At 38.1% G+C, this 14,960-nt stretch overlaps 1 protein-coding gene across 1 annotated transcript in view; it reads left to right on the top strand.

Moving 5' to 3' along the window:
• The first annotated feature begins 6,637 nt into the window (after positions 1-6,637).
• LOC139742921 (CCR4-NOT transcription complex subunit 6-like) overlaps positions 6,638-14,960 on the top strand; it is a 31,769-nt gene continuing 23,446 nt past the window's right edge. Inside the window, exons 1-2 of the mRNA XM_071653429.1 lie at positions 6,638-6,749; positions 12,495-12,674. Of these exons, the coding sequence (XP_071509530.1) occupies positions 12,506-12,674 (169 nt within the window). The 5' untranslated portion in view covers positions 6,638-6,749; positions 12,495-12,505. The remainder of the gene's footprint in view (positions 6,750-12,494; positions 12,675-14,960) is intronic.

Raw genomic sequence — 14,960 nt, 5'->3', positions numbered from 1 at the left:
ATGATTACATCCGAGTCTCCAAAGTCTGGAAGAAGCTACCTTTTGACACTTTTACAAGCATTGGACTAAATTGATTGCTTGAAATGCAGCTCTGCACACAGTCAGTACAGTACGAATGTTCAGCATATGCCATGTCCGTTGATCATTTGATCTGAATGGAGCTTTCACAGCAATTTTTTTTTCTATGGCATCTTCGAAAAGCTAAACTTGTTTTTCGTTTTCCCACAGCCAAGTCTGTTGTGGCAGCGGTTGTATACACCACGGTTGTAATATCATGTGTGTGTGTGTGCGTGTGTGTGCGTGCATTCCCTTTATATATTTCTTTCTTTTCTAGCTTTGTATGTCTATTTTGTAAATCTTTTATTTCATTTTCCCAGGGTTGCCTTTTAAGTAGTCATTTTTTTTTACATTCATTTCCTCACCCTCTTTTCCCATTGCTTCTCTATACCCGTGTCATGTACCAATCACATTTCTCACAATCTTATTTCATTCAAACACACACTTTCTCTTTCTATGTATATCTCTCTCTCACTCACACACACACACACAAAAAAAAATCTTTAAAAGATACCACAGAAAAATCTGCTGTGAATCATGTGATCGCTACATTCAAATTACTTGTGAACAACCAACTGCACCACTGTGCGAGCATCGAGCACTCGCTGCCGTGAATGCGTTTTGTATTGCAGGAACACCACCTACCGGTAGTATGGCGGAAGATCTAGCATCTACCGCCAACCTGCTTGTGTGCAAGGCAGTGCAGAGCTGCAATCAAGTTATTCCGACATAAGTAAAATTAAAGTGTTAGAATATAAAATATGGCAAATATTCCACTCCTACCAGACTTTGCCTTTTTGGACAGTTGGCAAGAGTTCCTTTTGGGACAGCCACCCAAAAGTGAGTGCGTGCATCCGTATGTATCACAAGCAAGGTTATGACATTTAGGCTAGCTAGGTAGAGTTGTATAGAATCTAGATCTGCACTGGTACCCACTGCACTGTAGGTACTAGTAGCGTACTACTAGTGTAATTGGGATGGCTGTCCCAAATAAAAGGAACTCTTTCCGGACAGTTTGGTCTCACTCAGATGCGAGTAAATTAATTTGTCATGAAGTAAAATTATTCTTGCTTGGTTTGTTGTGGAACGTTTACACTTAATAATACTAACGTTAGTAATACAGTGAGTTTCTGCATGTTTCAAAATCAACTTTAACGAGGCCAGGTGGTGCGAAACGCCGGAAGTAAACTACTAGATCTACACAACTCACAAGCACAAATTACCGCGACGGGATCTTAACCTGATAAACACATGTTTGTAAATACAATTTACTTGAGTACCAGTAGGCCTACTGGTCGATGGCCCGTGGAAAGATAAGGGCTAATCAAGGCCATGGTCACACTTCGCGACCGGGTCTTACATAAGGGACCGTGAGACGTGATGTGACGTGAGCACCCGTGCCCTGCATGCAAGGAAGCACCGTGATGCCAGACACGCTGAGGGCGGATCAGGCAGGATCGTGCATGCACGGCCGCCTAAATTGAGCCGCCACCACCACCACGAGCAGATTTGTTGGGTCAGCTCAGGTTGGCATGACCGTGGGCTTCGGCTGAAGCTAAAACGTATATAAGTGAATTTAGGAATTACGTGCATAAAAAAAAAAAGATCAACATCAAATCATACCTAAACTTTTTGCACACAAAGGCATTGCTGCGGAGATTGTCGAGAGAGTTACCACTGCTGCTCCCTTGGAGGCTGCCATGATGTTGATAAATCGCCGTGATGCTTGTGATTGCGCCCTCTCCGTTCGATAGTGTCATTGACCTCGAAAGACGGGCACATGGCACAGAAAAGAGTTCTGTGGCACATGGATGGAGGGCAAACACAGAGAGAGGTAATACCACGGAATCTGGTGCAACTCATACAAGCCTAATCCGTTATTCTGACATCTTACTGTATCTGTACATTTTTTTAAAAAAAGAAGGACATTTGTTTCAAAGTCGGACCTACAAAATAACAGAAAAGACATCCCAAGTAATCACCACGTATCTTGTAACAAAATAGAATAATGACAATTGAAAATGAAAATGCAACACTTGGGGTATACCTCTTTGTGTTTATCATGTTCACATTTTTTTTTCTGCGGTATGAATTTTTCTAGATATTTTATTTCATATTAGCTATGATTATATTTTGCATGGCATAATAAAGATTAACAAAATGATCGAAATGAAGTTCTATCGTTTGTTTTTTACAATCAGGTGCATGCTTCAGCCTGATTTGGCAAAAATTATTCATTATTTGGATTATCAACTCAGAAAAAGAAACACGAATAATCGGAACACAAGGCTACAAATTAAAAGGGCTAAAGGTTCGTGAAAATGACACTGAGATTGTTCTGATTCTTAATAGTTACGACCTTAATATTCACGATACTTAATACATGGAAACTATGTCAACCAGCTCTTTTTGCCCTCTCCAAATAATTTACTTTAAATTGCTCGTTAATAATAAAGAAATCAATGAAGGAAGTGAAAATGGTCAATTCAATTTTTTTTTCTCTTTTTCCGCTGGGCTATCCCATTTACCAATCCAACGTTGTGCAGTTGGTTGTGATTCTTCCTGGAGTGAAAATGACATAGTGAACGTTCCTTACTGTTCAGTATTAGTACATGTTTGTTCTATGGGCCTTCTTGTAGCTGATTCTTATGTCGAATTATGAAACTCAGTCCTGCAGATAGGCCTTATAAGAGGGGCAATCTAACAATATAGTAAAGAAAACAAAATGAAGGCATGAATGATTGAAGGTTCATCAGGGCCAGCGCAGCAACCGGGGGACCGGGGTGCCCGTCCCCCCTTTTTTTTTTGAGGGGGGGGGGGGGCATAAAGGCTTCATATACTCTCTAAAAAAAAATCGAGTGAAAATATTCACTCCTAAAAGAGTGAATACAAAAAAGAATGAATTTAGAGTGAAATTGGAGTGAATTTTGAGTGAAAATGTTCATTTTCACCCGTTTTAGAGTGACCTCAGGGATCACTCCAAAATCTTCGAGTGATATCTGAGGTCACTCCAAAATGAGTGAAAATGAACATTTTCACTCAAAATTCACTCCAATTTCACTCTAAATTCACTCTGTTTTGTATTCACTCTTTTAAGAGTGAATATTTTCACTCGATCTTTTTAAGAGAGTAGGGTCTTACCACTTGTCCCCCCCCCCCCCATTTTTTTTCTACCCCGGAAGTGGCACCAGAAAAAAATGGTTATTTGCTTGTCAGCCGATTAACCCGTAAGTGGCACCAGAAAAGTGAGGTTAAGAAATTATGTGTTATCTAAAATGTCTGCCCTCCCCCCACCCCGCCATCCTCACAATGATCAAAGCGACATCCCTGTTTCCATAAACTGGACCCCTCACTCCGTAAGTTATGAACGTATATAGCGCCAGCCCTAAGGTTGACTATATACGTTTTCAATTTTGATTTCAACTCTCCTGTTGTGGAATTTTGGCAAGGAGGAGATCATGACAAAATTTGGAACCTATCATAAGAGAACGAAAAACGAAAAATAAAACAAAACAAAGCAAAATCATCGATCAATCGCCACAATGAGTGTTTGACTCTTAGGGCCTATAGGCCTACTACATGAAGTATAATAATGTGCGTCTGCTGAAAACGTACAGGTTTCGGTTCGGTTTTACAATGCGATACTTACTCATAATCAAGGGAAAGAAATAGATATACCAGCATAACGTATATCAGCAAAGATTACCGGGTGTCAGTAAGTGTCAGTTAAGAGACCTTAGAACTGGCGAGTATTGTCTATATCATGACATTTGTCTATACTAAAACGAACAAAGGGTTTGAAGCATTGCACGTGTTGAAGAGGCCCAATTACCTGCATCAAACATTGCCTGATATAGAGATTTACCTTTGGGATATACTAGTAATCCTTTGATGTTAAACTCGATGATCAGGCTCCTTCTCAATCATTCTAATTCTACTGCATGATTGTCATATTCGACAATGATCGTGCTCCATATAGTATCAACAATCATACTCCACAATGATGTAAAGTGGCAGATAATGAGACAACCATGGATTTTTTTTTCAGTTGTGCCTCGGAACATGCCAAGAGAGATGAGAGAAGTAATGGGGGTTCCACAGATTGGTACCAGTAACATCTCTGTGGTGTATAATAATACACTGCAAAAAGTCCGGTGTTAAATAGTGAACACCGAGCTGGTGTTAAATTTTCGGTGCTCATTTATGGTGTTAAAGGTAGGGAATCCCATTTGCATGCCTTAAATGAAGAGTTGTATAAATACAGTGGTATGTTGAAGAGAGTATCATTTTAGAAACTCCCATGAAGTATTGAAAGTGGAAGGTAACATTTAATACATTTTTATTGACCGTTAGATTTTGAATTGAATTTTTTTCGGGGCTCACCGTAAATTCCAGTACATTACTAGGCTACCTTTGCAGACCCATGCACTGCATGTGTGTCCATCATGTATATTTTGTGAAGAAAGTTCATCAAAACTTACAAACATTTCTATATACATTCTTGCCACACACTCTATATGTTATTACATCAGCTCTTAAACTTTTAGATTTGTGTTTATAGATAAAAAATACAGAAGACTGCAACAAAAAGGCTTAAATGTGGCTGACACACAGAACTACTGAGTAGTTGAGTTTTGTGCATTATTCAAATTGTAGATAACTGTTGACTTCCAAATTTCTCAGCAGTGGCCTAAGCAAGTCCCCTGAGGTTCATATTTAATGTTTTGCTGCATTTTGGGAGGTCTGTAAAAGGTATCCCCTACCTTTAAATTAACACCTACGGGTGTCATTTCCAAATTTTAAAGTGTTTTTTGAAGAGTTTCTTAGTAACTGCACTTCTTGTTGATTTTTAGTTTAAACAAGACGATCAAGAATTTTACATTAAAATACTAGATTTTTGAAAAAATGTGAAAATAAATTTACACCAAAGTAACACCAGCTGGTGTGGTCCCTTATTGAAGCTGGACGGGTGTTAAACCATTGATATTAACACCAGCAAATATCAAATCAACACCATGTGGTGTCATTTTTGAATTAACACCAGTACAGTGTCAAAATAACACCAGGTACAGTGTCAAATTAACACCACGAAGTGTCAGGTGAACACTTTTCAACACCATCACAGTGCATTTTTAACACCTGTGGGTGTGGTCCTTTATTGAAGTTTGATCGGTGTTAGATTTAACACCCGTGGTGTTAAATCTAACACCGATGTTTTTACAGTGTAGTTGTCTTCCAAATTGTCTTTTCAGTTTAGGTTCATGTCCGGAAAATCCGCGTCATCGCGTCAGCCCAAAAATATACTTTGAAAAAAACCAAACCATGTTATTTGGAACAAGAACTATAAAATTGACGGTATAGAAATTTTGAATTTGATTTATAGAAAGAAATTAAACGAGTTTATGATATTAAGTTTTTTTTTTTTTAATAGTCTTGGAATTTGTTCAACTCTATCTAAAAGTATTGATGCTCTTTACAAATTAGAATTTCTTCCACAAAAATTCACTCTTAGATGTTACATTATTCTTTTGTTTCATCTCACATAAGATATTGTAGTATTGTTTGGAATATTACGCTAGTTGACCATGTGACTTAGTGATATGTGATATTTTTCTTTTGATTTGATAATTTCTGAACTGTCGTTTGGTACAACATGACGCATATTACGGGGTGGGGGGGGGGGGTGATACCGAGTACGTAGGCCCCCTGAGGATAATTAGCTATATAATGAATAGTGAAATCAATTACTGCGAGAAGTCTCACTGACTCGTATAACTATTGCATCACTGGTATCAAAATCTGTCACCATGTGGTGAAGGAAATGTTGCTTGAAGGTACTGTCACATTTGATGCAGATACGTAGGTCAATTGTATCACAAAACATCCTACCATATAAAAGCCTATAATACAAGGAGATATCTCTATTTTTCTCCATAAACCATACATGTAGATTGTTTAATTGTTCCAGAAACAATTTTATTTTAACTGTCGTTTACATTAACGTTTTTGCATTGGTTGTTTCTATCCCTGACTCACATTTTAGAATTATATTGAAGTACTAAAGATGAGGTTTCGTTTCATCTGTAAATGGTAAATAAAGCCTTTAAGCAACAATTTTCAGACAAAGAGAACACTAACGAAATACTTGTATGTAATATACTTTAGTAGAAATGAAAATAACACCCGCGTCCATGTATGATGTGAAGTAACCTGTGTAGTGTTGAAAAACTTACCGTACGCACAAAGTGATGCCAGTGTTTATTCAAGAGTAATCCATTTCTTCAAGGGGTCATATTTGCATGATACTTGAATAGTATCAATTTTTACAAAATAAAATATCTACTCCATATAAACTATAACTTTAAGAAGTTTATATACTTGTATATTCGACCGATAGAGTGCAGGAAAATGTCGACAAAAATAATTATAATAATATACGCATGTACATGCAATTTTAATTTTACACCTGTTTTAATATGGACGAGTCAAAGTTGTCTGAGACTAACTTTAACGCGCGCGCGCTTCAACACACGCAAAATATATAGGTACAGTGCATGCGTAATGCAGATTTACGTGCGTAATTATCTGTAATTTGCCTGCCATTTTGTAGGATCGCGGAACGAAAACACAAGACATAAATGCATTATTAACCGTTTTCTCCTCTTTAATTGGTGAAAGCCGACTCAATGAAGGTAAGATGACAATTCGTCCTAATTTCGTTTTCGTCGATTGTGATGATACGTCTTGTTTTTCGTGGAAACTGAAATTAGAATTCAGACGGTTTTGATGAACGCTTTTCGTTCAGAACCCTTTGTTTGACATGCCTACGTGTGTTAGCGTATTGCAAAACAAATTCCTCAATGGCAAGCCAATGCAATGCCAATGCAATGCCCAATGGCGATCGCGATACAAACTGTATGTAGTGTGCAGGCGCAGGTTCTGTTCTGTGGAGCTGTACCACACTGATTACTCGAGTCTGCTGCTGTAAATCTACTGCCTGTAGAGTTCTAGAAGCACATCACATGTAACAGAACAACACATGCTTTACAGAGACCCTTATGAAATATAATATATCACGATAATTTACGTTAAGGACTGGCTTCTGCGAATTACGTGCAGTTGAATTTTGGTTCGGGAGGCCGAACTGAGTTTTATGTCCTTGGATTTTGGTGCGGGTTTTTTATCTGTAAATAGTAATAACGTTGAATTTAAATTTCATTCAGACACTGAGATGAGACAGCTCTGGATGAAAATCACAAACGACATGATATGAATACAGACAGCCTGTTTTGTAATAGTTGTTTAAGCACGGGCAAATTGTTTGTCGATATGATAATGAACGTCATGCATGTTAAATAAAAGGGCCAACAAGAGCACTGAGGAGTGATTTGTTATCGAGGCTAATGTTGAACCCCATCTTTTTTTGTTGACTTCTCCTCCAGTCCTGGAGAATTGTGGTTGATTTGCAGAAATTTCAATGATACACTTGTAATGTAAAACGAGGAATGTTCACATGCGCTTTAATTTCGCGCAAGCCAAAGTTTTGCGTAATTAAAATGCATGTGAAAGTTCCTGTTTACACTAGATATGCGTTGAATGTTAGAAAATTTCATACCCCGAAAAAGGCTGTTGGCTCCAATTCGCGAAAATATCATGTTTTACAGTAACCATCATGTACATGTGGTTAGGAGTCGAGCCAAAGAAAACAGATGAGAACCAAAGGAGTAAACCAAAGCACAGAACAGAAAAGATAAATAAGATGGGGTTGATCATGCAGGAGGTATGAACAGGTTACAATACCACGGACGAACGTATTGCATGCATCATATCAGTTTTACCTCTCTGGACTAGATTCTATCTATCGGTAGATTTATAACATCCTATTTGATTTGAAATGGCTTTTCCTCTCACAGCATGGGTTTCCTATCTTGTACATTACTACAATGTACTTTGCTTGGGATTGTCAAAAACGCATACACCACTTTTCTACTGACATGATAAAGAGGGAGAAGATATGAACTGCACATGGGAAAGGTGACTCTCCATATTTGCACTGAGGAAGAATGTATCTGGCAGTCAGTGGCATTGTTTCATAAAATTTGCTAGGCATGAAAGGGGGTATAAATCAAGAACTGAATGTTGTCATGGATACTGAATAGCTGGAATGATGCAGTCTTTGCCCATCACCAATATTGACCTATGGCAGTTAAAAAAACAAACAAACTTCGGGCTCATTTCCCGAAGAATGTTGCTGAGGGATGGTTGCAGTTTGGGGCCAGTTTTGCCCAAACTTGTCTTTGGAATGCCAGATTCAGTCTGACATAGCATTCCTGTTCCTGGTTTGAGTGTGACCTTCTCGTCATCAATATGTTATGCTTGATGAAATCAACTTCCTGGAAGGATTTAATTTTTGTACCATTTACAGCATTTTGGGGATGTGGTTCCAAATTCTCACTGTTCTTGGAAAGAATGAGAATTTGTGTGTAATATGTACATGTACTGTTGCTACACAGAGAAAGTGTATTTCAAATTATGATCCTGGACATCTACTGTGGTTCAAATTGTATGTTGCTGGAGAGGTGATCGGTGAAAAAATGAAAGCTGTCTGGTAATGGATTTTGGGGAAGGGATGCACCTTCTTCTTAAAGCTTCTTCTAATACTCCTCAACATTCCATCTGGAACCAAACAAGGAGGAAGAGAGAGTGCACAATATTGCTCTGTCCTTGTAACTTGAGTCTTGGTTACAGAAAAATAAAGTAGCTTGCTGTTTAAAATTGTTGTTGTTAACTATGCTCTGGATGTCGGGTGGTAGGGAGTTCCAGTTTTTGGCAAGCAGATGTCGAGTGTTGATGCTGTTCTGTCCAGTTGATGAAACAAGACAAGAGACAGATGTTGTGTTCCTATAGTCACCAAACTCAAGGTGAGCTGCTGCTTTTCGTACCTTTCCTACCTCTCTGACTTCTGTTGTGTTGTGAGGATTGCATACTGTGGAGGCACACTCTAGCTTGGAGTGGACTACAATGTATGGCAGTACAGGCCCTGGCTTTGACTTCTGAGCACTGTGCAGTAGAGTGAAGGAAGCCATGAGTACTGATGTCTTTATGTCTGATGGTCTGACAATGTTGATTCCAGGGAAAATAAGTACAATCATGAAACCAAGATAATTTCATTTGTCAACACATGGGATCACCTCACTTGAGAGCTGGTACATTTTTTTTTTTTTTTTTGTGTAAATCAATTTCATAAATTTAAACAGTGTTTTGAAAATCTTAAGACTTTAAAATGCAGCAGCGATCTCAAACACTGTTTAAATGACGTCATAATTGCCTTGCGCAGAATGTGCTTCCGGGTCGGCCAAAAACGGCGTGCCACAATGCGATATCGATATCATACGCAGTGCAATGCACGGCAGTGAAAACTTGGCCATGAGCAGCAGGGAGGAAGACGACTTGTCCGGTCATCCTCGTGTATGCTGGAATGGGTATGAGTCGTCCATCATCATGACCAGCATCATTAATCGCTGAATGGACATCATGAAAATACACATATCGTGAATTCTCACCATGTTGGGGCCCGATGACGACACATGAACAGGCTATAAAGTCTTCAGCTCAGCTAGATCACAGTAAGACCTACAGTGCAATTGCAATAGCTCAGCTACAATTGTACATGTACATGTAGCTTAGCCCAGTTCGATGTCGTGATCGAAAAGCAGGCGCCCTGTTTGACCGTTTGCTGAGGAACAAACTGAACAGAATGAGCTGTGCAGTGGCACAGTCCGAGAGAGCCCCAACATGATCGGGGAAATAATCTTATAAATTTGTTCTGACAAAACCATCTTTCAAATCAGTGTTCCATATCAATGTTTCAAAATTGTGATTTTCGGCACGCAAAATCTTATAAACGTGGCCATAATCTCCACATGGGAGCTAATTAGTACCTACTTTGCATCACCCACCACATGTATACCTGACATACACTGTACATAACATATGCATGAGAGACCACATACACACAAACACACCCCCGGAGGATCAGCAAAATATTGACAAACTCCTGTGTTTTTACATGCATTCACAATGGGTTCAACAGACTGCTGCAGCTGTGATTATGATATCACTGTAGCCTGGCTGACTGGTTGTACACTTTGCATGTGCCTGCAGGGAGTTCTACTGTGTAGGCCTACATTGTACATGGTTGAAATTCAGACAAGATCAGTTTTTCTGCTGTGAGTTTTTTCACTACTTTAAGGAACCCACGTTACATGAGATAGCATGGTAGTCTGATATTACTGAGATTCACTAGAAATTTCTTAGCATCTCTCTGATGTTGCTTTTTGTGGCCATGCTTTCTCTGCTGTCATTCATATTTGTTTTCTGTTTGTGATGAATTCTTTCAGTATGTGCTTGCATTGCTGTCATATAGTAGTGCAAACATCAGATGAATGCAAATAAAGAGTTCTGTAAACAGGTACTCAGGAAACTAGGTGAAACTACTTACAACTGTACATGGTGGTAAATGTCATAGAGACCAGTGAATGGTGAAAGGGAAGCCAACTCAGAAGAAATTGATTGTATAATACTGAGTTTATGCCATTATCCTTGATGCAAAAGCCTGCAAAATATTGTTCAGTACACAACATTTTGATCTCACTTCTGTAACTTTTAAACTTTTCAAACTGTCTGAAGCAGCTATCACGTAGTGTACTGGTATACACATTTTTGAATACACATCTTCCATAAGAGTGGAGACATTTCTTTCTTTCTTTTTAGTCTTACAACATTATGTTGAATACCAAACAAGGAAGATGTTACAGTCATACACATGTGATAAGCTCATGTGGGTATTGCATTGTAAATATACTTTTTTTTTTCTATATAGTGTCTATAGTATGTGCACTCAAAACCCATGACAGTGCATTTTATCCACTAATTGATGCATGGCGATTAGTGTACAATGAAAATGTCCTTCATAAATGATGGAGGCGCATATATGTTAGACTGTGCCCCTAAATTGTATAGCTACAATATTGTGGATTTACGATTCCCAAGTGCTGCCTGTCGAATTCCAATACATTACCTAAAACAGGCAAAACTGGGGGTTCATTCAGTATCTTGGATGCGCAAATTGGTACATATGTTGCAAATTGACAGTCCAACATACATATTGTATGATACTAATGGACAGTCCCACATACATTGTACATGTATGCACTTGTTGTTTTTGTCGACAGAAACGTTGGGACAGTATACAGGGATTGTTCAGAAATTGTGTACTTAGAGGTCCATTGTACTTGGTTGCTTTATAAAAACATGTCTTTAGTTCTGAAATGTTGGCGTTTGCATTTTTCGTAGTTAATAGAAAAGGGCACACTCACTTTTAAATATTAACTACATTATTGCCATATAGTGCAGTTGGACAGTGTTTTGTTTACCACTCTTTGATGATTAATTGACAAAAACCTGTCTTCTGCCTTCAGTACTAGTCATCAATATCTTGTATGAAAATACTTGAGTCAGACTCTGGCACTGAAGAACTATGCAGGTAGTGGACTTTTATTACATGTTATGCAACCAAGTGCACATGAGGCTGATTGCACATGTGTGTACACAGTTGTGTCCAGACCAAAGTCTTTCATAGCCACACTTGATGTTCTTAAGTTTGGTATGCATGCTGGACGTGACTATAAGTAGATATAAATTTACACATGGAAATGGATACTGGAGTATAAACTCATGTGGATTTATAAAGTGCAGGCTGTGTAAACTATAATTCACTTCACGCTTCTTAATTTCTGTCATGCTTGTTTTCATTAACATAGTGATTAATTGTGAAGTTATGCCTATGAAGAATTAGTTTATAAGATACAAGTATATCATTGTTAAACATTCGTGCAGTAACAAATATCTCATTTAATGTTGTCCAATGAGCCAACAGACTATTTTTTTGTGTGTGTATTCAGAAGATGGCAACAGAAACTACCTTGTTTACCATATAAAACTGTTAAAAAAACATCAACAAAGAATATGTACTGTATATTTACCCGTAGTTTCATTCTTGCATTTTAAAGGAGATACACTGTACAAGCAGATGACAATCCATGTACAATTTGCAGGAAATACTTTTTATCATCTATAACAGCTGTACACTGGATGTACAAGATTAATTCAGATCCATAAATGTCAATCATGTTATTCTCTGAAAGAATCAACTTCATGCACATAATCTCTTGATAGTGCTTTTGTGTTTGCTAGAGACTAGCCAAATTTGGTATTTAATGGAAAAGATTTCTGATTGTGTCATACAAAAACGACAAACAGAATGAATTAATGCATGTGATAGATTGATCATTTGTTTGGTGTTGTACTGGATCCTTAGTAATGCTAATGTTTCTTTCTGTATTTTCTATCCTGTCTCACTGCTTTGCCCTGACAAGGAGCCACCAGGATGCCAAAAGACAAATATGATAAAGACAAGTATGATAACCACGGGCACCATAACGGCATATCCAGCCACAAGGGGCAGCACAATGGTTTGCAGAGGGGCCACCGGATCATGTCACAGGAGGAGGTGATGGGGGGAAAGAAGTCACACTGGGAGGGTTTGGAGCTTACAGGTGAGAATTCTCTCAAAACGCATGAATTCTAGCATATTTTCCCATGACAAATTATCAACAATACATGTACATGTAGTCGATACCTGTTTGTGAAATTTTGTAATCGTTTACCTTCACTTTATTCTGCATTTGTTACTGATCATTCTGTTTTATGATCTGGCGTTATACCGGTACAAGTATATTGAAATGGTACATCGTATTTGATTCATGTTTGCTTCACATCATGTGTACATGTATCATGTGATTTCACATTGGTGTTAAGCTGGTTGTAATGATTCTGTTTGCCGGTATGCAGTCCATTTTAGATGAAAGATTATACAAATTGTGTATTGCCTTGACATGAATAGGCATACAATACATGAGGAAGAGATTTACAACAATGTAATGTATATACACTTGCTCTTTGCTATACAGCATGTAACTGACCAGAGAACCTAATATCCTGCCTCTGCCCCGTGTAGGTGCTGGAGGCAATATTTTCTGTCCCTATGTTAATGTATTAGCCTTTCCGCCCCAACATTTTGAATGATTTTGACTCTTTTGTATGTGCTATGGTATAAACGCCCTGTGTGCCACATTATTCTGTGATAGCAACGTACATTTGTAGTCATGCTTTGAGAAAATGGTCTGCTTTTTTAAATCTTCAGATGTAAATTTTATCGATTTTTGTTACCCAGGACATGTTATGAACAAAGTTTAAGAGAAAATAAAGCTTTGCTTTGATATAAATTGTACAACTACAATCTATGGTTCCCTTTCTTTCAAATGACAAAGCTACATTATTGTATTAATAAGGATGACGTTTGCATACAAAACAGTGACAGAAATTTGCAATTTACTCACAAATCCAGTAAGGACATCCTGTCATGGTAAATCAACACCTACAAATGCAATCTTCATGTAACAGGAATGGAATCACAAGAAACGCTCATTGTACTGCAGCATTTAGCGATTTATCAATAGTTTTGGGCGGGTTTGTGCGTTTGAGCAGAATATGCGAAGTTGGCACGTCACTGACTGAGTCGGGCATGTGAACGTGACACATTTTAGTTTTAACAACCTTTAGGGTGATTTTGTTGATGCTTGGCCCAGGGAGATAATAATTTAAAGTCTCATGTATTTTTAAAATCTAATTTTTGTACTGTTAAATGTCACAAGGTTTCAGCTTAAGATCAAAATGTATTTGAGGTAATATACATGGTAGGAACGAAGGTTTTGACCACATTGTATATTAAATGGCATAGAAAAAATGTTCAAGGGTAAGGACAAAGGTATTTGGCTAAAATGTCTTTTGCAAGCTTAAGACTGGTGGGAATATAATTTCATGAGAAAAATGGAAATAAGTGGGAGATATTTCCTCCCCTCAATCAAGGTCAAAGAAATGTGATGAATGAACTTGCTCAGCATGAAATTGGGGACTGTACCATTGTCATGAAAAAGAGGATTGCACACAGAGATGACAGGCAGCCTAATGAACTGTGTGTGTGTGGGGGGGGGGGGGGGGCAGTCATGTTGTTGTTGCCCTATGTACATCACTTAGGTTTTCAGGGAGATGTACAATGTACTCCCAAAGAAGGGCTCTTTTGAAGTGCATGTTTTCATGCTTGTTATGTGTGCACATACACTCTACAAGTATATGCCTTTGAGGACATTCTCAATTGTGGTGAAGTACAATTGTACATGTAAATAAGCATGAGCTTCTTCTTGGTTTAGAATTTTGTCATGATGGTTCAAAAGCTCTTGACTTACAGATCAATGATTCACTAAGCAGGTGTGGTACGGAGAAATAACAAGACAAGTGTGTTCCTGGATGGTGTGATGTTGAGATGGATTGTGCCATTCCAATAAAGTGACTAATTCTTGTTCTGATTGTTGAATGTTGCTGAAATGCTAATAATGCTAAAAAAAAAGAAGAAGAAGAAGAAGAAGAGAATGATATGTGAACATTGACATACATGTACTGTGAGTTTGCTTGATATGGTTGTGATGATATGATTGCCTTACAATAGACCAAGACCAAAGACATATTGCTAAATAATGCTTGGCTTTGCCTTGTTTCCGGCTACAGTAACTCCACAAATGACCTACAGTGTGTACAACTGTACACTAAGTAACTTGGTAACTGCAATGCTTTTCTCTCCTACCAATGTGTAGTGGCATACAGTATGGTGTAAGTTTTCTGTCATAATATCTTTGCATGCATGTTTGTAAAATCCTGCTACATGTACTTTGATGCCTGGCAATGGCAACAGATGTGATAGCATTGATACATTATACAATGTATGC

The sequence above is a fragment of the Diadema antillarum genome, unplaced genomic scaffold (assembly GCF_040938485.1).
Source record: "Diadema antillarum isolate AM-2024a unplaced genomic scaffold, OU_Dant_1.0 seq00001037_RagTag, whole genome shotgun sequence".
NCBI lineage: Eukaryota > Metazoa > Echinodermata > Echinoidea > Diadematoida > Diadematidae > Diadema > Diadema antillarum.
Note: the sequence above shows the minus strand (reverse complement) of the source record. Positions and strands in the feature narration are given on the sequence as shown.